We start from the raw sequence: 26737 nt of genomic DNA on the forward strand, positions 1-26737 counted from the left end.
GGATCCCCTCCGAGTCTGCCTCCAGCTTCGTTTCTTCAGGGGAAGTGTTTCACTCATAGCTTCTGTTTGGAGGGCACAGCCATGGTGCATCATCCTCCTCCGGTGGTGCCCGAATTCCTTCCTCTGGACAACTGCCTACAGGTGGATGGAGCATGCAACTCTGGAAGTGCTTAAGCTTACACGCGAGGCATTTCTTCAACCCGTATTCAAGGACCAGTTCTCTGAACAAGTAAAGGAAGATATCATCCGAGGACTTAGGCAGTCAACTTTACGACAGTAGCAGTAGTGCTGGAAATCTTTTCAATCATTCCTCAGGGAGCAAGGATCGTCACCCATCTCAGAGAAGGTCTTCCATTTCCTGTCTTCCCTCTTCCACAACTAATGAAGAACTACCTCGACGGTCGCGTGTCCCTGAGCGGCGCTGGCTGACCCTTTGCTCTATGGTTTTCGCATTTCATTACACCAAAGGTCTCTCAACCTAATCAGAAGGAGCTTCTTCCTGCAGCGACCACCTCCGAGACAGGAAAAGCCGTTCTGGTCAGAACAGAAGGTTCTTGTTAATTTACAAACTCCACGGTTCACAGAAGCTCCGTTGCTGGAGGACCAGTTGAACCTTGTTCCTCGTGCGTTGGCATCAAGCCTTCGTGCATCCCAACTCAAGGCGCTGACACGCTACGGAAATTGGACTTCCTTTGTTCCGGACCCGTCCCACGTCTCCCTAGCTCCATCTCCAAGCTCGCTGTTGCTATATTGGCGTGGATAGAAGAAGGCACTCCCTTTGTCCAGTAGCCGCGCTGCGAACTTACATCCAAGCTACTAAGGACGCTAATCTCTCCTCATTGTTTGTCTGGCACAACACCTTACAGCCATGTTCGCCGGCTCATATTGCTCTCATTTTACAAAAGGTCATCGAGGCGGCTGAAGTTCTTGAAGTTCGCTAGGTTCCGTTCAGTCAAGCATTTCCACGCACAAAATCATTAGCACGAGTGAGGAAGGACAGTGGGAATTCACAGTATCTTTTTGCAAGGTACCTAGCACTGCCCCTAGAGGCCTAGAGGACACACCGGTTTAACCTAATGCGAATCTTATCTTAGGTACGTACTTTTTCACATGCAATGGCGTAGCCAGGTGCAGTTTAGTTGTAAGTTATCTCCTTGTTCTTTTAGTAGGATTTTTGTTGCATTTATGTATTTTCATCTAGGCATGAGTGAGTTGGGTTTCCATTAAACGAGCCGATAAGTTTATCGGCATTTGTGTATTACCAATAAAGTTTCTGCAATGTGGAATGGCTTTTTGTTGTTTGTTCTGATGCTACCTGCAGTCCTCCTCCAGTCCCATGCAGTGGGGTACTGTCCTGCCCAAGTCACTAGAATATAGACTTGAAGGATTGAAAAGTCTATTTTAGTGGTGGGTTGAGAATGAGAACCCCACCTCTCACACACCTCTACAACGCAGGTCCTCTACGCTTGGAATACTGAGGACGGTTCAGGTGAGAGTTCACTGTCGGGTTTGAAGATAACGACAAAACGGTGAGGATGACTCATACCGTTCCTGTAGTAGTTTTTAGATATTTTTACCTTTTTTTATAAAATGGAAGCTTAGTGTAGCCTATTCTTGTTTCAGCGAGTACAGATGTCATAGTGATCCCATTTTTCTTCCTATTAGGGGCTTTTGAGGATCTTAAAAAAGCAGGTAACTAGTTCAGCCCCACCACTAAAATTAAACTTTCAATCCTTCAAAGTCTATATATTGTTTGACTGATGCAGTTCTGAATTTGTATATGCCCTGTAAGTGTCCTGTTTGCGATCGGTGTCTTTGTCTTGATGTGTTAGTTCATGGTGAAGGAGCCGTCGAATGTGACTCTGAACACAGGAATGGGAGTTAAGTTATCGATGTATGGCTTTAGATATATGTGAGAGTTGTCGTCTTTATGTTACTGTGTATTTTATGCCAAGCGTTAGTTAAGGTAAACAAATATAAAAGTTTCCTTTTATTCTTCAGTTATCTCAACAGTCACCAGAGGCAACAAGAATGGAGGAAATGTAAGGTCAGTGTAAGGTCATGACATTTATGTTACCTTGACTGAGTGACTGAATGACTGGTTCAGTTGTGACTGGCGTGACTGATAGTGGTGATGGCGTCATCAGAGGGGGCAGTATAAAGGCAGCAGGAGACAGACGTAGAGTCAGTCTCAGCCGGACCTGCCAACACTCAACATGTACAAGGTGGTAAGCCACATAAAAACTCACTACATCAAATAAATTCACTAAACACTTTGTGAACCTCGACAAACTTGTACTTGTGCTCAACTTACACCTAAATTATTGACTGGAAAATGTTGTCGTCTTTTTCAGGTGATCGTTGTGTTGTCCGTCTTCCTCCTTGTGGCCTCTGCCATGGCCAGCCCCATGCCCGACCCTGGCTATGGTGGCCATGGTGGATATGGCCACGGTGGACACGGGGGTGGATATGGCCACGGTGGACACGGAGGCGGATATGGACACGGTGGTCACGGCCACGGAGGAGGACACGGTGGTGGACACGGTCATGGTGGCTATGGATATGGTCGGTGAAGAAAATACTCAAGACCCATTACTTTCTACACATTATATCACCAATAATGGAAAAACTTCTGTTCTCCAGTGATAATAAAATCCGATTTTTTTCGAGTGCATTTTGCTGCCCTTACCTTCATCCTAATAATTAACTCGACATTAAAGTTTACCTTGAAATCACTCATGCTTCCATACCTGTACGAATGTAACGTATGACCTATCTGTAACCACGTCTCATATAAATGATTAAGGAAAGCCGTGGTTTGGTCTCATCAAGGCCGTCGGCTACTCACATACGAGTATATACACTACAATAGTGGAGCCAATCACGGTGTCCATACTACTAGACCAACAGGTGACACACGCACTGAACATAGACCGCGTAAAGTCATAGTTATATTATGTGTTTTGTTTGTAGACATCCCATCCTCTCTACCAGCTTAAGGACCTCACTGGGACGGAGTGTATACTGGTTCTGTTGGGATGTCCTTGGTCAAATCTTCTCACTATTGTTTGTATCTACGAACTTGTAAGGTGATTTTACTGAATAAATATATGGTTATTTATCTATTATCTATCTATGCATCCATATATATATTTTATATACCTATCTATAAGAATATATATATATATATATATATATATATATATATATATATATATATATATATATATATATACTTAGGTGAGGTTAAGTTCAATTTACAAAAACTCACAAAATTTAGAATATTTATATGAGTGTGAGATTTCTCTTGCCTCATTAATTATTTTTTTTTTTGTCAATTAGTGATGATTTTTTTCTTTTTTTTCACTGTCCTTTCTTCTTCACTAAATTATTGTTTATTCTACCATTGCAAATAGGTAGTACGTAGTATATAGCAATCAAACAGGAGGTACTACCGCCTGAGAAGATATTGAAGCATAATGTGTGTATAATGGTAGACCCTGCTGCCATATGTGACCAGGTTGATGATCTGACTTTCTGCCTCATTTACACAAATTGCAGGGTCTTGTTTTCTCTTACTACGACAACACAACATACATACTGCATTTGCTCAATCTTGATTTATTTATTTTATTTTTGTATTTTTTATTATTATTATTATTATTATTATTATTATTATTATTATTATTATTATATATTTTCAGCCCTGTCCTGATGTGGGTCAGTGGCCGGTTTGTGTCTGTTTGGGAGATGCACAGTGTAGTAAAGGTTATTTCATAATCCACCTGACTTTTATTTATCGAAGTAAACCACCAGAATACCAATTCTAGCAAGTTATTGGAAGGATTTTTGTTATTGAGAATATCCGCTATTGAAAAGTCCGTTATTGAGAGGGTTTGCTCTATTAGCTTCTAGGAGATAGAGGCGATACTGAGAAGAATTTATAAATGTATTAATTAAAACGTATACCTGTAGTTAAGGTTTATTGCAACGTTCTATACAGGTGGGGTTTAGTTGCTACACAGGTGGGGTTTAGTTGCAACATGCTACACAGGTGGGGTTTAGCTGCAACATGCCACACAGGTGGGGTTTAGCTGCACATGCTACACAGGTGGGGTTTAGCTTGCAACATTCTACAGGTGAGGTTTAGTTGCAACATTCTACACAGGTGAGGTTTAGTTGCAACATGCTACACAGGTGGGGTTTAGCTGCAACATGCTACACAGGTGGGGTTTGTTGCAACATTCTACACAGGTGAGGTTTAGCTGCAACATGCTACACAGGGTGGGGTTTAGTTGCAACATTCTATACAGGTGGGTTTAGTTGCAACATTCTATACAGGTGGGGGAAGGCAACATGCCACACAGGTGAGGCTTTAGTTGCAACATTCTACAGGTGGCAGGTGAGGCTTAGTTGCAACATTCTACACAGGTGAGGCTTAGCTGCAACATTCTACAGGTGAGGTTTAGTTGCACACATTTTAGTTGCACATTCTACACAGGTGGTTTAGTTGCTACATTCTACACAGGTGAGGTTTAGTTGCAACATTCTCACAGGTGAGGTTTAGTTGCTACATTCTACAGGTGGCGTTTAGTTGCTACATACACACAGGTGAGGTTTAGTTGCAACATTCTACACAGGAATGTTACAACAAAAATGACTGCATGATAACTTCTTCAATGTGATCGTGTTATAGGAGGAAAAAATATAGTGTTTTTGTTTTGTACTCTGTGCAAAGTGTTCTATGTATTGGTGAATATCTTTTGTTGTGAAATATAAGGTATTATATTATTTAGTTTACGTAACATTAACCAATCAGAATCCAGAAAATTATCATATGGTAACATTTCCTCTCAATAGACAAACTAACAGGAAAAGTTTCTTTGCTAATGACTACACCACAATACCAAGGAGACAGAAATTTCCCGTTTTTTGTGTGTTTTTCTCCACTTTATGTGCAGGGTGTTTCAAAATTTCACCACAACTGCTCTCGGTAAAATAACTGATGCGTCACCTTATATACTACAAGAGTTTATGTTTACCCTATACAAGGTGATTCAGCAAAGAGTACATTAAATTGGATCATGAAATCTTTGGATAATTTTAAACCACAATGTGTCTATGGTAAAATGTCAGATTCTGCTTATGCCCACGTGTTGGTGACAGGTGCGAGCAAATTAAACATAGTCCAGACAATCAATGGTACAACGTGTACAGGCCTGCATTGAGGCAGAAGGAGGCCACTTTGAACATTTCCTTTAGGTTGTAAGAAAGAGAGGTCTCACTGTACAGATCTGTGAATAAATTATTACAAAAACCTATGGGGGGTTTCACATCAAATTCGCTCTCATTAATACAACAACTTAAATGTATTTTAACATGGAAACTATGTAGAATTTGACATTTTGCCATAGAGACATTGTGGTTTAGAATTATCCAAGGATTTCATCATCTAATTTAATGTACTCTTTGCTGAATCACCCTATATAGTAGTAAAAGACTAATTACAGGTATGTCGGTCACGTGGTCTAGTCGATGTTGACGCAATATATCATAACTGTTGTCATAATACACGTTGATAAAAAGAAAACACTCGATAAGAAAATAGTTTTTATTTTATTAAATCAAAACCTTTGTTATGTTAGTTAAGAGTTGTAGAGTACAGTGTGTCGTGAAGGCGTACAGTATTTCTCCTTGGGTAGTGATCATGTCCGTTATAAGATCTTCATTATTATCTTCAACGACCATATCCATAGCCACCATGACCATGACCACCCCCGTGTCCTCCGCCATGGCCATAACCACCATGTCCTCCATGTCCATATCCACCCCCATGTCCACCGTGGCCATATCCACCTCCATGTCCACCGTGGCCATATCCACCTCCGTGTCCTCCATGGCCACCATAGCCAGGGTCGGGCATGGGGCTGGCCATGGCAGAGGCCACAAGGAGGAAGACGGACAACACAGCGATCACCTGAAAAAGATAACATTTTCCAGTCAATAATTTAGATGTAAGTTGAGCACAAGTACAAGTTTGTCGAGGTTCACAAAGTGTTTAGTGAATTTATTTGATGTAGTGAGTTTTTATGTGGCTTACCACCTTGTACATGTTGAGTGTTGGCAGGTCCGGCTGAGACTGACTCTACGTCTGTCTCCTGCCGCCTTTATACTGCCCCCTCTGATGACGTCACCACCACCATCAGTCACACCAAAACCTGACTGATTTAAACTACCCTGAATACATTATCCGTTATAGTATATGATTTCACTGCATAAATAAAGCGTAAAGGCGTAACATCTCATTCACTTTGAGATCTGTTGAAGTGGAAAGTTGTGTTCTAATAATTGGTGGTAATTATTTATTTAATGACTCCTATTACATACTACTGAGTCTTAATGGTGCTTGTTAGGAAGTAGTAAATTGTCTTTCTAATTAATGTGTTATGTCATAATTAAAAGCTGTTACGTGTTGATATACCTGAACATTGACTATAACAAACACACACACACACACACACACACACACACACACTGCTGCGACAGACTAAAATAATGAAAGAATTACGACCCTCCATGAAAAAGTAAGGTCAATTTTATTCCGTGACAGATGGATTGATTAGGTTAGGTTAGGTTAGTTTAGGTTAGGTTAGGTTAGGTTAGTCTAAAGTTATTTAATCATAAGGTGAAAAAAGCTGGTTACCTAATCTTCAGATATAATCCGTCTAGGAAGCCATAGACAGATGTTCTCTCAAGAAAGAAGTGAATTAGTTCATTGCTAAAGATCTATACAGGTAATTGGAGCAGGTACTTTCCCCTCTGAGTGACGGTACAGGTGTTGGGGGGCAGGAGCCGTGACGAACACCCAGGTAACTGAAGGTGTTTTGGGTGTTTCATGTTCCGTCACGGTTACAACGCGTGACGGGGAGGGTGATGCTGGGGCTGGTACAACGTGGTGCTGAGTGGGTGTGGTATACCTGGACACACACCTGGATAAACACATGGATGGATGGATCTAAAAGCGTATAGAAAACATTATCTCATCGATATAGCAAACAGACACACACACACACACACACACACACACACACACACCAATAAGCCCTCAAACACCTCACTCGCCATCTGCTTACTAAGGAATCATATAAGACAAGAGTACATATTATTTACGCACAATTTGAACGCCTCGGAGAATAGATCTAACATTGATATTTACCTGATCTCTTTCTGGGTTTAAATTACTTGATATCACAAACACAAACAAACAAACACACCTGGTTTGGTTAGGTATTAGAAGGATAAAATTAATAATCAGGAAAGTTCCATGATCCTTAATTAAAGATATTGTTTATTACGCAATTTTTTATGTATTTGCAAACTAGATACTATTAAAAAAAAATATTATTTAACGGGCCTAATGCTAATCTGTATATGTGGGTTGATGCACAATATATTTGCTAACTTAGGATATACGCTTAAAGACCTTAGTTGTTGAAGTATTGTAATACATTATAACAACAACATCAACTCACATCCAGGAGGGACACTTTCTACCGAAGATGTTGTTCTCTCAAGTTTGGTTAAGATAATCTTCTTCGCGCTGGACTTGTTCAAATGGGTGTGCTGGTGGTCATGTGGGGGCGTTGGTCTTGTAAGACAATATTTCTTAGTGGCTTCCTTCCCGACCTGTGGATAATTGACTCCTGCAACTGTTTTGAGATATATGTAGCAACGAACTTATGTTTGTATTAAATGCTAGGTTATATAAAAATTTGAAAAACTATATGAAAATGTAATGAAAATAACCTTTGTTAATCTGGTGATCAAGTTTGGGATTTTTTATGCATGTCTTTCTCATCGTGAAGTGCTAAATATCTGACAATACGGAATTTACTATACCATTTATTACAGCAGCTGCAGCTGCTGCTGCTGCTGCTGCTGCTGCTGCATGATAAAGTCTTATAAAAGTATCTAAGAAATATTACTATACTATTTTAAATACTACTATAACACTCGCTCGTGTAGTGAAGTATTAAACCAATGGACTTCCCCTTAGACACAGTATTTTACCTTAACAGATATTAGTATCATTGAGAAGGTCATTACTTACGCGTTGTATTGTAATAAAAATCCTACAATCAACCTGGAACTGAACCAAATCAATCACTGGTCAGGTGTGTGGTGTGACTGATGGTGGTGACGTCATCAGAGGGGGCAGTATAAAGGCGGCAGGAGACAGACGTAGAGTCAGTCTCAGCCGGACCTGCCAACACTCAACATGTACAAGGTGGTAAGCCACATAAAAACTCTCTACATCAAATAAATTCACTAAACACTTTGTGAACCTCGACAAACTTGTACTTGTGCTCAACTTACACCTAAATTATTGACTGGAAAATGTTGTCGTCTTTTTCAGGTGATCGCTGTGTTGTCCGTCTTCCTCCTTGTGGCCGCTGCCATGGCCAGCCCCATGCCCGACCCTGGCTATGGTGGCCATGGTGGACACGGGGGAGGACATGGGGGTGGATATGGGCACGGTGGACATGGAGGTGGATATGGGCACGGTGGACATGGAGGTGGATATGGACACGGAGGAGGACACGGAGGTGGACATGGCCATGGTGGCTATGGATATGGTCGCTAGTGAAGAAACATTAAACTTTAAGAGGCGTAATATTCTACAGTTCTCAAACAACTCACAATAACTTTTATTTTACTACAATAAAAATTTTTACTTCCTGCGTGTCTTTTGTTGTCTTCACCTGTGCTATGATATCTGTTGTAAATATTAAGTTTGTATTGTTAAACCACCTGATCCATACGCCTTTAGATCAGATTGTAACAATGTGTATATTTGTGTGTGTATGTATGTTTGTGTGTGTGTATGTATGTGTGTGTGTGTGTGTGTATTTGTGTGTGTATGTATGTATGTATGTGTGTGTGTGTGTGTGTGTGTGTGTGTGTGTGTTATAATAATTATATAATTATGATGCTACTAAGCTACTAGTATTACTACAGCTACTGTCAATCTTACCAATATTACTACTACTAGTTGGCTTATGGACCTATTATCTTATTCCCCCGAGACATAGCAGAATAAACCTGAGCAGGAAAAAAGGATAAGCGGTATCTCAACCAAGCTCCAACGTAACTTCTGGAATGCTGTTTCTGTTCTGATAACACATCAGCCAGTCTGGCATAGAAGCACTTTGCACTTGGTCCCATCCCACCAGATGTTGTGAACACTAGAGGAGTGAAGCCGCCCTGGTCCACATTCTGGATTCTCTTTGTACGCTCTGTTCTTTTTGTTCTCAGTCCTCCCTGCTAGACAGGATATGGTGATATGTGGCCGGAGGATCAATTATCATTATATTAAAGAAGTCTCACTGTCCCCTCGTCCAGAATCCTCAAGCAATGACGTCTACTCAAGCTTCTGTGGTTATGGTGTCAGTCCTGTGAATGAACCGCTCACCATCCAGCGGGAGTAGAGTCGGTTCCATAGTGACGTTGCAGCATATCTCCATCAACAAATTTGCTGTGGGGTCCATTACTTCATCATGCACACAAACCTTCCTTCTTGCACAACATAACAGTGTTGATGTCTTAGAATTTTACACACACACACACACACACACACACACACACACACACACTGGACAATCGTACTTTAGAACAGTGGCATCTATAAATTTTTGTTTGTTGAGGCTGACACCATTTGCTCTTATCGCTAGAGTTGTTAGCCAGCTTGAGGCGCCCACCTCCTGTGCTACCTGAACTTTTCTCTTCACAATATTTTGCCGTTGTTGCATCTGTTGTTGAAGTTTTTCACTTTTTATTTGCTGATGTATTGATTTAATGGAACATTGAATTTTGCGTAGTTCGTTTGTGTCTACATCAGTTATGGTATTTTGAACTACTATGAGCTCAATGAAGGCTACCGTGAGCGTGACAGTGTTCTGATGTTCAGTGGCTGCAAGCTCCCCTGGGTTAGTGATTCTGATTCCTCCTTGGCTCGGTGGCAGTGCAAGGAGTGCTTGGACGCTTGATCTTGATGTTTTGCAGCATAGCCTTGCGGTTAAGTGCGTTGATAACATTGGAGGCGTCTACCAGGAGTACAACTTCGAAGTCATGATCTTAAAATACTGTATCTTTCTCATGACATGAAAGGCACCTTCTCCCTTAGCCTAGTGGCAGACACATACTGTACTTACAGTTTTCTTGCCGCTGCCCTGATACCCTCCCTGACCACCCACATTATACATTTACCAATAACTCATCTCGGCACTTCCTCCGTCCTTATTGTACTACATCCTGGATTTTTGTCCGAGGGGATGAGGCGGCTGGCCGTTAGAGCTCGTAGGTAGTGGTAACAGGAGGTGGCCAGCTTTCTTACAAGGGCGGCAATGACGTTGCAAAGTCACTTGCTGCGTCGCCAAACTTGTTATTGCTGAGGATAACTCTCATCCACTCACATCAAGTCCTGATGGGCTGGCCCCTCCATGGGTCTTAAGTGTTTTTTTCCAATTCATCTCTCATGTTATTTTCTCAAACATAACTGCGTTTGGCGGGGCATAATGACCCTGTAACCTGATAACTTCATCATCGCTTGCATGAGGCTGTTTCTCCTCCAGAAGTGTCATGATCTGTCTGTTTATAGGCAGCATCCCACGTGAACACTCATCTGTGTGAGATCTTATTGCCGACGCCATATTTCCTTTGCGCTCTTCTTACTAACCTGCCTGGCCGCATCATGGGAGTCCTGTTTCTGTCTCCTGAAAAGAGATCATCACGATCCTCCCTTTGCCACAGTGTTAGTCTTTTCTGTAATGCTGTTACATACTCTTTTTGAGTGTGTTCTTTGGCAGAATAGATGACGTATTATTGCCAGTTTGTAACAAGCAAGTGTGAGGCTAAGGGAGTGTCGAGAATATTGTTATGTATAAGGCGTGTCATCTCTTTAATCATTTATTTGGTGGTCCCAACATAAACAATGACCAGTTTTTAGCTATTCTTTTTATCATGACAGAAGAGATTTTCGTTATTGTAACTACGAGGTCTGAGTAGAAGTAATTACTGTATACTTGTATTTCATAATCGCTATCACTGTATTTTATAACTATAGTACCTGTACTTTATAACCACTGTAACCTGTATTCTATAACCACTGTACGTACAATACTTGTATTCATAACTTGTTCCGATATAAAAATATATACATAATGATAACTGATTTAGATTTTTTCTGTACATCTTTTGATAATTAGTAATATCAGACCAGTTAAACACTAGCCAGGACGACCTGTAGTAAATTGGTGTAAGTAAACAAATCAGCGTGTGCTTAGTGGGTGGAAAAGAAAAAAACATATGGTTGATTGTTTTCTGGTCAGGTTAATAAAGTTGCTCTAACACATTCTGTTACACATATTATATATATTATCATATCATTTTATTGTGAACGAGCTACTCTAGTGATAGTCATTAAGTAATAGAGTTAATGGTAAATATTTAGCTCTATGTTCCTGTCAGGTTATGTTTTGATTTCATCTCAAGAGATAAGCACGACTGGATTTCGGGAGTTAGTTTTTTACACTGAGAGCAGAAAGTTACATTGTTGATTTGTTGACCTGTGATTGATGGAGGACAATAGTTACGTGTGTGATGTGACTGATGGTGGTGGTGACGTCATCAGAGGGGGCAGTATAAAGGCGGCAGGAGACAGACGTAGAGTCAGTCTCAGCCAGACCTGCCAACACTCAACATGTACAAGGTGGTAAGCCACATAAAAACTCACTACATCAAGTAAATTCGCTAAACACTTTGTGAACCTCGACAAACTTGTACTTGTGCTCAACTTACACCTAAATTATTGACTGGAAAATGTTGTTGTCTTTTTCAGGTGATCGCTGTGTTGTCCGTCTTCCTCCTTGTGGCCGCTGCCATGGCCAGCCCCATGCCCGACCCTGGCTATGGTGGCCATGGAGGACACGGAGGTGGATATGGCCACGGTGGACATGGGGGTGGATATGGCCACGGAGGACACGGTGGTTATGGCCATGGAGGAGGACACGGTGGTGGACATGGCCATGGTGGTTATGGCTATGGTCGATGAAGAAACCATTGAAAAATTTTATGTTAAACATGGTAACTTCTCCTTGTCCTCCTCCCCCCTTCCTCCTCTTCCTCCTCCTCCTCCTCCTCCCCCCTTCCTCCTCCTCCTCTTCCTCCCTTCCTTCTCTTTCAAACAAGAGATATAAACATCAATAACAACTTTTACTCGACACTTCTAAAACAGTGACCAACACGAATTCTCGAGTTGTAGAAAAAATAAAAAACATTTTACTAGCATGTTTTTTTATTATTATTATTACCTTCATTATGTTACCTGCTGTGAGTTAATGTGTGATCAACAGACTGACAGATGGACTCGTTATTACTAAGAGGATAAACGTAAACTAATTAAGTGAATAATATATAATTATATAATAAATAATAAGGAAGGAGGGAAAATGGGTCAACAATTCTTCATTGTTAAACATATTGTTGATATCTTTCTCACTCGCTCATTCATCTGATTATAAACATTTCAGATACGTTGTGGAGTTATCTACACCTGCTATAATTTAATTAATAATGTCTAGTTGATGAAAAATCGGAAACTATTATCATGAACTTTATAACAATGCGATGAAGAAAATGTAGTATAGGATTATGTGAAGAGAATTATAACGAAAATATTATTATAAATAGTATGATAATTTTTAACATAATTGGAGAGTTAATTTGGAGTGTTTAACATGTAAAAGTGAGGATGTGTTAATGTTAAAATGTTATAATGTTAAGAACTAAGACCTTTAAGTCAGTAGTAGGTAATAAGCAGCTATCAAACAGGGAGGTACTACCGCCTGGGAAGATATTGGAAGTATAATGTGTTGTCTAATGGTGGACCCTGCTGCCATATGTGACCAAGTCCCAGGTTGATGATCTGACTTTCTGCTTCGTTTACACACATTTGCAGGGTCTCAATTGTTTCTCTTGTATTGACAACACAACATACATACTGTATATTGTTTCTCACTATTGATCTTTTTCATTTTTGTATTTCTTTATGGTTCTCTATCATTATCATATTATTATTAGTGTTGTTATTATTGTTATCATTATTATTTTATTTAAAATTTTGTATTATAAATTTTATATACTATGAATTATTATTATATTTATAATTTTGTATCATTATTATTATTACATTTTCGCCCCCCAGCCATTAACAATTAAAAGATACATATACGTTAATATTAATGTTATAATGTATTTCTGTGCTTTACTATAAGGTCTTTAAACACGTATTCTATATTGATAAGACAACCATGTGTCCAGTAGGGGATGGAGATGTAATGCTACACGATGGAACATATGAGAATGGTGAACCTTAATAATTACTGTATCTTCCTCTCTACTACACTGAGAGATAATGTTCTCTTGGGGGTTTATTCTCTCATTTATTTTCAACGGTAATGATAATCTGACTCCAGTCCATTGATCCTGGCCTGACGTGTATTAAATTCTAAGTTTGTATATTGATCCTGGTTTGATTTTAATTTGGTTAGATGTTCATTGTTATGTTAAGTTATTTTAATCATTAAAGGATTTAGTGTCGGATTTGGGCAAAAAAAAAGAAGGAATTATTCTTTGAAATCTACGCGTGTTGACCAACCTCTTAGATATGAGGGGCCTCTGTCGGCTGAGTAAAATCGTCTAAGGTTAACCAAATAATATATTAAAATTGGCGTCACTGTAGTGAAGTAGTTAAGGAGTAGTGTCGCACTTACGTAGGTAGTTTATTCTAGGTAACGCCAGATGATTTTATTCAGCCAGCAGAGAGAAACACCTGTGACTCAATGGTTAATAGCAGTTCAGTCGATTTCCTTCAGATTTAAAGAGACGTATTTTTATAGATAGGTATAAAAATATATATTGATGGATGGATAGATAGATAGATAGATAGATAGATAGATAGATAAATAACCATATATTTATTCAGTAAAATCACCTTACAAGTTCGTAGATACAAACAATAGTGAGAAGTAAGTCGATTTGACCAAGGACATCCCAACAGAACCAGTATACACTCCGTCCCAGTGAGGTCCTTGATGCTGGTAGAGGATGGGATGTCTTCAAACAAAACACATAATATAACTATGACTTTACGCGGTCTATGTTCAGTGCGTGTGTCACCTGTTGGTCTAGTAGTATGGACACCGTGATTGGCTCCACTATTGTAGTGTATATACTCGTATGTGAGTAGCCGACGGCCTTGATGAGACCAAACCACGGCTTTCCTTAATCATTTATATGAGACGTGGTTACAGATAGGTCATACGTTACATTCGTACAGGTATGGAAGCATGAGTGATTTCAAGGTAAACTTTAATGTCGAGTTAATTATTAGGATGAAGGTAAGGGCAGCAAAATGCACTCGAAAAAAATCGGATTTTATTATCACTGGAGAACAGAAGTTTTTCCATTATTGGTGATATAATGTGTAGAAAGTAATGGGTCTTGAGTATTTTCTTCACCGACCATATCCATAGCCACCATGACCGTGTCCACCACCGTGTCCTCCTCCGTGGCCGTGACCACCGTGTCCATATCCGCCTCCGTGTCCACCGTGGCCATATCCACCCCCGTGTCCACCGTGGCCATATCCACCCCCGTGTCCACCATGGCCACCATAGCCAGGGTCGGGCATGGGGCTGGCCATGGCAGCGGCCACAAGGAGGAAGACGGACAACACAGCGATCACCTGAGAAAGACAACAACATTTTCCAGTCAATAATTTAGGTGTAAGTTGAGCACAAGTACAAGTTTGTCGAGGTTCACAAAGTGTTTAGTGAATTTATTTGATGTAGTGAGTTTTTATGTGGCTTACCACCTTGTACATGTTGAGTGTTGGCAGGTCCGGCTGAGACTGACTCTGCCTATTTCTCCTGTCGCCTTTATACTGCCCCCTCTGATGACGTCATCACCACTATCAGTCACGCCAGTCACAGCTGAACGAGTCCATCAGTCACTCAGTCAACTTAACATAAATGTCATGACCTTACACTGTCGTGTTACATTTCCTCCATTCTTGTTGCCTCTGGTGACTGTTGAGATAACTGAAGAATAAAAGGAAACTTTTATATTTGTTTACCTTATAATAATGTTTCTCTTATATGTTGATGTTATGATGTATTACCGAGCCTCAACAATTTGGTCTTTTCGTCCATATGCTTATTTAGTGAATAAATTAATCAAGAGTAATAGATTAAGAGAGATACATTAGTCTTGTGTGTGTTTAGTCTTATCTGTAGTGAGGCAGTAATGATGGTCTTTCTGTGCACTTTAATACAGTTTATTGTACTTAACCTAATCCAACCAGACGTAACTTAACATAATTTAATATTCGAACCTAACTTAACCAAACCTCAAGTAATGTAACCAAACCTTAACCTATTCCAATGTGAAGTAACCAAATATAACCTAACCTAACCTTACGTAACGTAATCTAACTTAACCTAACCTTAGACAACTTAACCCCAGTCTGTAGTGATCACAATTTGGCGATTTATTACCAGCGTGTGTCACGAGGTGAGGTCTATCATGAAAAGGACAAATTTCTTATCATCTTTCGTAATGTTCTATGACAACAATGAATACATTTACAGTGTTGCTGACCTGTGGCTGGCATAGGGCAATAGCAACGTGATTTGTAAATGCTATGACGTCATCACCTGTTCACAGGTGAGCGTGGTGACGTCATCAGAGGGGGCAGTATAAAGGCGGCAGGAGACATAGGTAGAGTCAGTCTCAGCCGGACCTGCCAACACTCAACATGTACAAGGTGGTAAGCCACATAAAAACTCACTACATCAAATAAATTCACTAAACACTTTGTGAACCTCGACAAACTTGTACTTGTGCTTAACTTACACCTAAATTATTGACTGGGAAATGTTATCGTCTTTTTCAGGTGATCGTTGTGTTGTCCGTCTTCCTCCTTGTGGCCGCTGCCATGGCCAGCCCCATGCCCGACCCTGGCTATGGTGGCCATGGTGGACACGGGGGAGGACATGGGGGTGGATATGGGCACGGTGGACATGGAGGTGGATATGGGCACGGTGGACATGGAGGTGGATATGGACACGGAGGAGGACACGGAGGTGGACATGGCCATGGTGGCTATGGATATGGTCGCTAGTGAAGAAACATTAAACTTTAAGAGGCGTAATATTCTACAGTTCTCAAACAACTCACAATAACTTTTATTTTTCTTCAATAAAAATGTTTACTTCCTGTGTGTCTTTTGTTGTCTTCACCTGTGTTATGATAGCTGTTATGGATATTAAATTACGATATTGGTATTGCACCATCAGAGTTTTAGTTAGGTGGTGTGAGTAAAATATGTGAACTCGAGCAGCTTGATATGGTATACAGTCAACCAAAGATGCACCGATCCCACCCTGGGTCTCGTGCTCGCAATTTTACCTGACAATACTTGGTAAAGGAAGACTGTGTGTAAAGGTGATTGTGATTTGTGGATTTGTTTTCGGCTGTATCACTGTCAGGATAAATATTAAACAAACCAAAGGTAGAATTTTTATAATAATAAACTATTCATTGTTATTTAAGGTCCTGAGAAGTTTCCAAATGTTCTTATATTTGTTTAAATAATGAGGAAAATTTGATGTGAGGATCTTGTGGCAGCTGTGGTTGTAGTTGAGTTGCCAATTCATTAATAAAATTGTCTTCATTATTTAGGCAAATATACAAAAATTTGGAAACTTCTCATGAATTTAAATAACAATGACTCGTTTATTATTAAAGAAAATTACCATTGGTTTCTTTAATAATTATCCTGACAGTGATATAGCCGAAAACAGATCCACCAATCATAATCACCTTTACATACAGTCAGGTATGGAGTCAGGCAGGTCATTAGTGTAAAGTATGTACAGGGTATAGTGCTGGGGAGAGGACTGAGCCTTGCGGAACTCCATAGTTCAGTGGGAAGTAGGTTGAGTGTAGGAGTTTTAATGAAATTCTCATTTGCCTGTCTGTTAGAAAGTTGCATAGGAGCTGTAGTGATTTTATTGGGAGGTTGAAGTTTGTGCAAATTTTTTTTATGTTAGTCCGTCGTGCCAGACTGTGTCGAGAGATTTTTGTACGTCTTTGGTGATGAATGTTGTCTTGTATGCTCCTTTATTCATGTGGAGGCAATTTGTGATTAGGTTCAGTGCATCTTGTGTGAAGTGAAAGCAGTTCTCCATCTTCAAGGTGATACCTGAGGGGTTGGTTGTGTAGTCTGCCAAATGTTTTGCCCAATACCTCTAGGAGGCTGATGTGTCTGTAGTTTTGTGAGTCTGTGTGGTTTTTGTCTGGTTTCAGGATCATTATGGCTGTGTCTGTTTTAAAGAGTTTAGGGTTGTATCCTGTAGCAAGTTGAGTAGGAAGTTGATGGCTGTGAATATTTGTGGGGGAAAGCCTTTGAGGATTTGGTGTCCTATGTTGCTGCCACCTGGGGTTTTTTCTTCTTTGTTGTCTCTAGTACCTTGTTAACTTCCGTCGGGGTGAGTGATGTGGTAAGGATGTGTTCTTGTGTGAGTGTGGTGATGACTATTGTGTGTTATGATGCAATTCCGTCGTGTAATCTTCGTGTTTATGCGATTATGTGTTTGTGGTCTAATATGGGTCTGAGTTGGGGGGGTGGTGGAAGATGAGTTCTCAGTGTTGTTTTAATGTTTGTGCTACATCAGTCGGCTCTCTGATTCGCCGGCCTTTACTAGGATTGGTGTGTGTGTGTGTGTGTGTGTATGTGTATTTGTGTGTGTGTGTGTGTGTGTGTGTGTGTGTGTGTGTAACCGTACAGGAGTTGAGGTTCTGTATCCTTCTGCTTACGACTGTGTGTACCAGTAGGTCCCTCGTGTACACACAGTCGATATACACACAAAGAGGACATCCTCAGAGACTAGATGTCATCCAATAAACAAGACTTTCAAAGTAAACAGACAGTGTCCACATCCACACCACCCCTTGATGACAGTGTAAACAGCTGTAAACAAATACTGAAGTTCATTTATTTCCAAGTCTCAATATTAACATTTTAAACTGATACACACACACACACACACACACATTTTTCTTCGAGGTTCATTTTATTTTTAATTTTCTTTATAGAATGAGAGATAAAATTGTTCCTAGTTTATTGTACATATTGTTATTGTTAATGGTTACCTTAACCCCTTGAGTACGATGATTTAATCCCCTGAGTATGATGATTTTACCCCTTGAGTACGATGATTTAACCCCTTTAGTACGATGATTTAACCACTTGGAGTACGATGATTTAATCCCTTGAGTACGATGATTTAACCCCTTGAGTGCTATGACTTAACCCTTTGAGTGCAATAACCCTTTAAATAGGACGAAATATTCTTATGAACACTCAAAGGGCTAAACACATTTTAAAAACAACATACTGACAAGAACAACAGCAATAACAATGAAAAAAAAACAGATTTCTTTCATTTTCTTCTTCGTTATCTACTTATGGAATAGAATGATGAATGGCAAAACTAAAGTTAATAAGGAAGATGAAGAGAAAACGGAATTGAAATAATTTATTGGACAGATAATACAATAACTGGTGGAACTTAATTTGATATGCAAGGCGGAGGAATGTGTGTAGTAACGGGAGAGAGGAGGAAACAGAGAAGATCAATATAGGTAGAGAGGAAGAGGATGATAAAATGATTGATAAAGAGAGAAAGCGAGAAGAATAAGTAGATAGAAATAAAGGAAAGATGGAGTAAGAAAGAGTAAGAGAGAGAGATGAATAGCTAAAAGGAATATAAATAAAGAAAGAACGGAAATGGATGTATAAAGAAATAAAAAAATATACAACTATAGAGAAAGATAATTATAGGTAAATATAGATAATTAATGATAGAAAAAGAGAGAAAGATTGATAAACATTACATGGCTACGTAAAGTGTATAAGAAACATGTGTACATAAATGTTGTATAAGATCACCACAATAATACAAGTTAAGGTTAAAATCTCCACCAAATGATAAATACATAAAGGTTAAGTTTCTGGGTACATGAATTAAAATATTACAAAGATGAAGTTTTAGTCATAAATAAAGTGAATTAAGTTTGGATACACTACATAGGATACACGATTTCCTGAATCTGGTGCCACAGCATAAGTTTTCAACATGATCTGAGCCCCGTGTTACCGTGGCACTGACCTCTTGCCTCCGTGGCTGCAGTAGGTCATAATGGCGTGGCTCTTCCAGTAGACCATGATCGAACTTCAGGCACAGATCCTCGTACTTCTGTCCCAATGTAGTCGGTTCGAACATATCAAGGGCGTTTTGATACCTAGTGTTCCATCTCACTGCTATTATCATAACCCCGACGTTGAATTCCTTCTGTCTGCTTCACCTGCTGTAGTATGAGCCCGGCGAGGAGGAGTGGGCAGCAGTGTTCCAGGATGGGTCGGATGTACATGACGTATGCTCTGATCAGTTGTGGTGGAGCATTAACTTTTCTGAGGGTGTAAAGAATGTGAAGAAACTTGGCTGCTCTTGTGGTGATATTGTTAACGTAGTCTTGTCATGAAAGGTTGTTGATGATGGTGACTCCACTGCCGGGATGCTGGTATCGGTTATCGTTAGATCCCGGTAGATTAGGGGTTTCTTGTTGGTAAATATGTCGCTTTCTGAGGCCTAGGGTGCTGGTGGTGCTGACTCATAGATGGTAAGATCGTCGACGTACTTGAGGCGTCTGTGGGAGTCTCTTGCAGCAAGGCGATGGGCCCACATAGAGCACCCTGAGGTGCAACACTTATTGTTCTGCTCCACTCACTAAGCTTCCTAAAAGGGCCTTGGACTCTGCGACCAGCGGAGAAGTGTGGATTGCAGTCTTAATACGAAGAGACTCTGGATAACAACTGAGTGGTCTATAAGGTCGAAGCCTTTTGCAAAATCATACACAACCAAAGAAAATAACTTGCCAGGCTTATCAAGGTCGGTGAGCGTGTCTTGAAAGAGATAAACATGGTAGTAGGCGGTGGAGCATTTGTTTCCATGTTACCACGAGAAATAAATAAATAATCGTAGATAAGCGAAAAAACACACAAAGCCACAAATTATCATATAAACTCAACGATCTAAACACACAAATAAGCTAATAAGCACCAATGCTGTTCTAATTAAGTAATAGATTAATAAAAGTGAAAATAGATAAACAAAAGGACTAGTAGATTTTATTGGAATAAAATACAAAATAATTATATTCTTTTTTTTCATAAGACATCCGAGAGGGCAATTTTCTTACAGGGTTGATCTGAAATGGAAAAAAAATTGGGGGAAGGTAGTTATTATTATTATTATTATTATTATTATTATTATTCTTATTAAACTATAAAATACATACTAAGCATATATACATACATGGAGACGTATATACACTGTACATACCTTAGTGATATCCGCCACCGCCGCCACCACAACATCCACCACCACCACCATAGCCGCCACCACCACCGCCATAGCCGCCTCCTCCGCCACCGCCGTGTCCACCGCCTCCGTATCCACCACCGCCGTGTCCACCACCTCCGCCGTGTCCACCCCCTCCGTATCCACCACCGCCGTGTCCACCACCTCCGCCGTGTCCACCGCCTCCGTATCCACCACCACCGTGTCCACCGCCTCCGCCGTGTCCACCGCCCCCGTATCCACCACCACCGCCACCATACCCACCGCCTCCCCCACCTTTACAACATTTCCCACCAAATCCACCTCCTTTTTTACCGCCAAAGAAGAAACCAGGGTAAGGCCTAGGGCTAGCCAAAGCCGCGGCCACGAGCAGGGACACGAACACCACACCAATCACCTGGAAAAAGTAAACAATGAATTCCGTCACTCGTCAACATGGCGAGGTAAACAGACTACCTATAAAACTTCATTGCCTCTTGGAAATATTAATACTTTAGTTAGGTTACAGTATATGAGGTAATACATTGACTAAATGCAATATTATTTTTAACATTTCAATTTTAATATTATTGTATGATAGTATCGTTATTATCCATTTAGTGACGTTTTTAGACTGTGTACTGAATCAAACGTCGCTTGAATGAAAGTTAAACTCTCTCTCTCTCTCACTCTCTCTCTCTCTCTCTCTCTCTCTCTTTCTCTCTCTCTCTCTCTCTCTCTAACTGAAAGACTTTATTATACTTGCGAAATTATACTCAGACCAAAAGATTCTAAAACCAACACAGGAGCCAGGAGTGAAAGTTGATCAAACACAAGAAATTCTACAATCGTCAGAGAGTGCAATCCTGAGACACGTCTTTTGTTTAAGAAAAGCTACTTATTAAATCTGATTTGTTTATTTTTCTCACTTCAGCTCCTTTTATATTGTTTTAAAATTCACATATATATCACATTTTTTTCACTTTCGGGTTGTAAGATTTCTCCTTGTTTTTTTTTTATTTTTTTTCTATAGTTCTTAGGAAATCGATTATTTTATATTTGTTTTATTTTTTGCATCTTATGTTTTTTGGGGTAATATTTTAAAGAAATCGGGTATTACATTGTTTTATCGTTTGTGTTTGTAATGTCATTTTTTTTAAGTTCTAAGAAATTCAGATTATACAGATTTTCAATAAATCTGGAGTTCAAATTCTCGTAAAATTCCCAGAAATTCCTGAACTCTAAATATGTATTGTAATCTGTGAAGGCTTACCACACTGTTTCTTCTTATACAGTGTCAACAATAGACCTGTAGATGGAAACTCGTAATTTCTCTCACTCAAGCTGCCACTCGCTCCCAACATTATCTTCCAGTAGTTTGTAATCATTAGCTCATGATACTAACCAACACAATATTTTAATCGATTGCTTTAGTCCTCCGCTATTTTCTGTTTAATTTACTTCTTTTAAAAAACTCTCTAAAACATCTTTCTCCAATAAGGGTTGTTTACAAGGTCATTTAATACTTTATTGACCCCAAAATGATAAACATTTAGATACAGTAGTTCTTAAAATAATATATCTATGATCGTCAAACAATCGTAAAAAGTCGATCTAAAATTATAAAAAAAAAGTTTAAAAATAATAAATAGTTAAGCACTTTCCGTCAACCAAATTAGAGAAGACAATAAGAATTCCTGTAGCTCCTTTATCGTCACAGATGATAATGGAGTAGAGTGTAACGCCACAACAATGGAAAACACACGAGAACATAACAAACCTAACTTATTATATCTATTTAGTATTTCTAATATATACTTAAGACACTATATAAACTTTTCTACTTACAAGACACGTAGCACTGTATATGATATTTTCTATTTAATACTTTTATACACTTGATATAATTAAAACACTTACGAGTCTGTTCATCGTGGTGGTGATGTGAAGGCACTGACTTGCTATCCCTCCAACACCAGGTTTATATATATACCCTGCCCATACGACCCCTCCCCTCCCTTCATGACGTCACCACTGACGACAGTCTCCCAACAGACTGAAAACGACGAGTCAATATTGATTTAACCTGTCTGGATGAAATGGCAAATAAACTTATCTGAATTCTCTTGCTCGCCCGTACCAGGTGAGGTAGAATTCAAGAGTTTTCTCTCTCTCTCTCTCTCTCTCTCTCTCTCTCTCTCTCTCTCTCTCTCTCTCTCCTTTTGCGTAATATTACTTTCTGACCTCTTGAGCTGAGTTACGCCATACAGAAATTGTTACGCTGGATTCTCTCTTATTTACATTTTACTGTTTAATCCCTGAACCGAGTTATGATGTAAGTTAATGATAGTATGTATACAAGCAGACGGTTTGTGAGGGTACTGAATGTCCAGGCTACCGTAAATTTTCTCAATAGTGGACACAACTACTAGAAATATTTACAAAATATACAAATCATAAAACTCAACTAAGACTTTAAATTAAATAAAGCTATATGATAAATTTAACTCCGATATACGGGAATTTTTTTCGAGTTATTGAACAAAAATGAGTTTGTATAGTTAGATACACATATTTATAAGTGAAGGACGAGACTTATGTCAAAGATGTATGGAAAATGTTGATTAGCGAACATAGTCTACAAAATAATATCATAAAGTTATGTTCTAATTATAATATCCTTTCGCTTAATCTTTCTCAATTTATCAAACTGACATGATCATTTTTTATTATCAGAACAGACAGATAAATTATGATATCTCTCGGCCTGAAAACGACAGGGATAATTTAACCCCTTTATTCTTTAAGTTTTAGATCGACTTTAAATATTTCATTACCTAACACCAGACGATTTTATTCAGCTCAGAGGCGACACCGTGCACAAAAGGCTCAACTATCTGAAACAAATATAAGTAGATATAATTTTATATTTTTATTTGACAAAAAAAAAGAAGTTTACTTTCATTATTAGTTTAATGACAGGTGTGAATCGCCAGGTAAATGCAAAAGAGAATGAGATGTTACAGGTTATGATAATTATTCCTGTATCATCGTTTGTCATGGCAGGTATGAAAGATATATCACGTATTTCGAGTAAGATAACAAGACCGATTCATAATTATAACCCGAATTACTCACCACGATAGCTTGACCCCTTGAGTGCAATACCATCGTACTCAAGATGATTATTAACTGTTTTTAATCCTTTTTGTTATTTTATTTAGCTAAAAAAAGACGATTTTATTCAGCTCAGAAGCATCACCGTGCACAAGGGATTAAAATGTGTAACAGATCGTATTCAAGGTACTGAGTCATTGTTCTCTAAGGGTTAAGTCATCTTACTAAATGGGCGGATTATCTGTACTCAATGGGCGAATTATCTGTACTCAATGGGTCGGCATCGTACTCAAGGACTTAGTAGTTCAACTCAAGTAGAGTCCATTAGCATATGCTCAAAAGGGTTCACCAGTATGACAAAAAATAAAATCACCAAGATGGTCACTATCTCACCAGCACTACCGTAACGCCTCACTAGCATACGTTAACTATTTGCAAAAGTTAGAGAAGCTCACGAGAATAACTCAGATTAGGAGAAATGCTAATCCTTCCATCACAATCACCAATCCTGCTAACTCACACTTACTTCCCTTCACCACTCCTCTCTGAGCTCCGGTTTGTTGACACAGTCTTTGAGAATCTTTCCTCCCGGTGTCTCAGTTCCCATTCTCTCGTCTTAGGTAATACTGTGATCACCAAATATTCCTTTGTTTATCTTTTACGCATATTCTGTGTGTGTGTGTGTGTGTGTGTGTGTGTGTGTGTGTGTGTGTGTGTGTGTGTGTGTGTGTGTGTGTGTGTGTGTGTGTGTGTGTGTGTGTGTGTGTGTGTGTGTCTGTGTGTGTGTGTGTGTGTGTGTCTGTGTGTGTGTGTGTGTGTGTGTCTGTGTGTGTGTGTGTGTGTGTCTGTGTGTGTGTGTGTGTGTGTGTGTGTGTGTGTGTGTCTGTGTGTGTGTGTGTGTGTGTGTGTGTGTGTGTGTGTTCAATTCTTTCTTTCATTTTCTTATTTTCATTTATTTCTGTTAATCTCACGTCATTCCTATCTATTTTCTCGTGTTCCAAATTTTCATTGAACCTTCTACCACGAGGTCAAGATTCTCAAGGTTTTTACAAGAGGTCATTTATAATATTTTCTGAGTTTTTCCACTTTATTTAAATTCCCTGTTGTTTATATTTTACCGTAACGTCAATTTATTAATTATGTTACATATTTTGGTGAATATATATTAAGAAATAGAAGAGTTGTGACCTATATCTTCACCTCTCAGTGTTCTCTCTTATATAAGTGTAATTTGTTTAAAGGCGAGCATTTGGGATTCCTCATTAAACAGTATTATTTATTTTCCCCTTCCTTACATAACGTTCAGGTCAGCAAGCAATGGTGTTTGTTGCATGATATAGTACGTGCTAGAGATAGAGATAGCTTCCCTTGTGATCAACTCGTGTTCATTTTCCGACCCACTGAATTACGATCTAAGAAGGTGGGGCCATAAGTGAATCATTAGGTTAAGTCACACTGGAAAAAGAAAATCATCCCTCAAACGCGATAAGTGTCTATCATTGAGGTCAGGAGAGGCGGTCAATGTGATGGCTAAATGCTCTTCCTTTCTTTCCTCCTCTTATCCTACCCCTCCCTTTGCTTCTCCTCATGCTCCTTCTTCTCTTCCTCCTCCTCCTCCTCCTGCTCCTTCTCCTCCTCCTCCTACTCCTCCCCTCCTCATCGTCCTGCTGATGTTGAAGGAGCAGGTGGTGGAGGAGGTGGCTGTTGTGTTTGGCAACGTTCACTACATCATTACTCACTCATTTGCCGAACACTTTCTTCACCAACACTCAGTGAAAGTCATAGAGAAGCCCATTAAAAAAATCACCATATCCGATAACACTTATGGCTCTTTAACACGTGATGTCTACTGTATTCATTAACTCACTGTCTGTTCTTTAATACTGAATTGTTGAAACGTTGTATTACTTTAACGTTGGTAATGCACAGATGTAGCTGATGGTTCTCTGTGTATTTATATCCTGAAACCACAGTAGTTTTCATAGTGATTTCATTTTTGGGGTCAACCTACAATTCCCAGCAGACTTATGTAAAGAGCAAGCACTGTAGTGTACCGCTCAAAGCTCACTAGCAGTCACAAAAAAAGGAAATTGTGGAAGCAGCTAGGAATAAATTTGAACAAAATTTCACAAAAAATGCACAGGACATTCTATTAAGTTGAATATTATGTGAGTCGTAGAATAATCATTTCCTTTGTGTTGTTAAATGAGAAACATAATTTTATATCATAACTTTTCTGGATAAAGTATATTGTTTAGTTCTATATTTCTTGATAATCGATTTCAAGCTTTATTTTTGTAATTTTAATTGCACTGTGTTTGACTCCGGCAGATTACTGATTCCTTGTTTGCAATGTGGCCGATTACTTTCTTAGCAGTTCCTGACAGAGACTGTATTTTTTCACCCACTCGTTCACCTTTTCAGTTACGTATTTGATCTTAAATCAATCGTTTTGATAACCGGGCCAAGAGACTTTGGCCTTCCTTTGTTATTTTCACCTCATTTCCATTGAATATCTCTGTAGTCCAATGCGTAATAGTCTGGCTTCACAGTGAGAATGGATTTGCTGGCGTTTGGACGTGCCGCATGTAGTCACCGGGTCCCACCACTTTTCCTGTTTCTGTGCCATCATCGGCGTTCACTACCTGTTTGACCTTGGTTGTCTCGTAATTTAATCTATGTTGGAGCACGGTTATGACCTGACTGTATGGCAGTATCTTTAACTAGGGCCTTGAAGCTCGTTATATAGAGGTCTATCGAGTTCCTGTAGGTATTTTCCACATATTTTGTAAAGCTTGAACACTTATTCTTGATGATGTACAGTATAGCCTTGCGGTTGAGGACTTTGAAAGCATCAGAGGCGTCTACCAGGAGCACAGCATCACAGTCACGTTCCTCGTTATATCTTTCACATGGCATGAATGGCAGCTTCACCCCTAGCCTGGTGGCCTACATCCTGCCACCACTGTTCCTATAACTAAATTTAATAATTACAACATCAACAACAACACAGGTATACCTCACAGTACCTCCTCGGCCATGCCCTAGTTTAACAGCTCGTCACTGTGAAAGGAAGTTTACCAAACAAACAAACGTAA

General features: G+C 39.4%; 5 protein-coding genes and 1 long non-coding RNA gene across 10 annotated transcripts; 3 read left to right on the plus strand and 3 right to left on the minus strand.

The window, feature by feature from the left end:
• The first annotated feature begins 2122 nt into the window (after positions 1-2122).
• Positions 2123-12342, plus strand: LOC121880435 (shematrin-like protein 2). The gene is made up of 7 exons (XM_042387622.1): positions 2123-2228; positions 2355-2570; positions 8417-8639; positions 9316-9455; positions 9879-9986; positions 11726-11770; positions 11897-12342. Exons 1-7 carry the CDS (start codon positions 2217-2219, stop codon positions 12107-12109), a joined length of 957 nt encoding a protein of 318 aa, XP_042243556.1. The 5' UTR covers positions 2123-2216; the 3' UTR covers positions 12110-12342.
• LOC121880443 (holotricin-3-like) lies at positions 5598-6199 on the minus strand. Of its 2 annotated transcripts, none has more exons than XM_042387631.1 (2): positions 6101-6199; positions 5598-5977 (listed from the first exon to the last, which is right to left on the minus strand). In XM_042387631.1, the coding sequence occupies exons 1-2, from the start codon at positions 6110-6112 to the stop codon at positions 5738-5740; spliced, it is 252 nt and encodes an 83-aa protein (XP_042243565.1). In that variant the 5' UTR covers positions 6113-6199; the 3' UTR covers positions 5598-5737. The 2 variants fall into 2 exon arrangements, with proteins under 2 accessions (XP_042243565.1, XP_042243566.1); XM_042387632.1 differs by having other exon boundaries at positions 6104-6150.
• On the plus strand, positions 8199-8739 carry LOC121880452 (holotricin-3-like). 2 transcript variants are annotated; one of them, XM_042387644.1, is made up of 2 exons: positions 8199-8290; positions 8417-8739. In XM_042387644.1, exons 1-2 carry the CDS (start codon positions 8279-8281, stop codon positions 8642-8644), a joined length of 240 nt encoding a protein of 79 aa, XP_042243578.1. In that variant the 5' UTR covers positions 8199-8278; the 3' UTR covers positions 8645-8739. The 2 variants fall into 2 exon arrangements, with proteins under 2 accessions (XP_042243578.1, XP_042243579.1); XM_042387645.1 differs by having other exon boundaries at positions 8260-8287.
• Positions 12343-14479: 2137 nt separating the features above from the next.
• On the minus strand, positions 14480-15019 carry LOC121880449 (glycine-rich cell wall structural protein-like). 2 transcript variants are annotated; one of them, XM_042387638.1, is made up of 2 exons: positions 14930-15019; positions 14480-14803 (listed from the first exon to the last, which is right to left on the minus strand). In XM_042387638.1, the coding sequence occupies exons 1-2, from the start codon at positions 14939-14941 to the stop codon at positions 14573-14575; spliced, it is 243 nt and encodes an 80-aa protein (XP_042243572.1). In that variant the 5' UTR covers positions 14942-15019; the 3' UTR covers positions 14480-14572. The 2 variants fall into 2 exon arrangements, with proteins under 2 accessions (XP_042243572.1, XP_042243573.1); XM_042387639.1 differs by having other exon boundaries at positions 14933-14960.
• Positions 15020-15853: 834 nt separating this feature from the next.
• Positions 15854-16335, plus strand: LOC121880451 (holotricin-3-like). Of its 2 annotated transcripts, none has more exons than XM_042387641.1 (2): positions 15854-15886; positions 16013-16335. In XM_042387641.1, exons 1-2 carry the CDS (start codon positions 15875-15877, stop codon positions 16238-16240), a joined length of 240 nt encoding a protein of 79 aa, XP_042243575.1. In that variant the 5' UTR covers positions 15854-15874; the 3' UTR covers positions 16241-16335. The 2 variants fall into 2 exon arrangements, with proteins under 2 accessions (XP_042243575.1, XP_042243576.1); XM_042387642.1 differs by having other exon boundaries at positions 15855-15883.
• Positions 16336-18646: 2311 nt separating this feature from the next.
• On the minus strand, positions 18647-22494 carry LOC121880454. Its single transcript, XR_006091541.1, has 3 exons — positions 22443-22494; positions 20526-20940; positions 18647-20391 (listed from the first exon to the last, which is right to left on the minus strand). It is a non-coding gene; the product is annotated as an uncharacterized LOC121880454 (long non-coding RNA).
• Between the last annotated feature and the right edge of the window lie 4243 nt (positions 22495-26737).

This window comes from Homarus americanus, unplaced genomic scaffold (genome assembly GCF_018991925.1).
Source record: "Homarus americanus isolate GMGI-L3 unplaced genomic scaffold, GMGI_Hamer_2.0 scaffold39541, whole genome shotgun sequence".
Taxonomy (NCBI): domain Eukaryota; kingdom Metazoa; phylum Arthropoda; class Malacostraca; order Decapoda; family Nephropidae; genus Homarus; species Homarus americanus.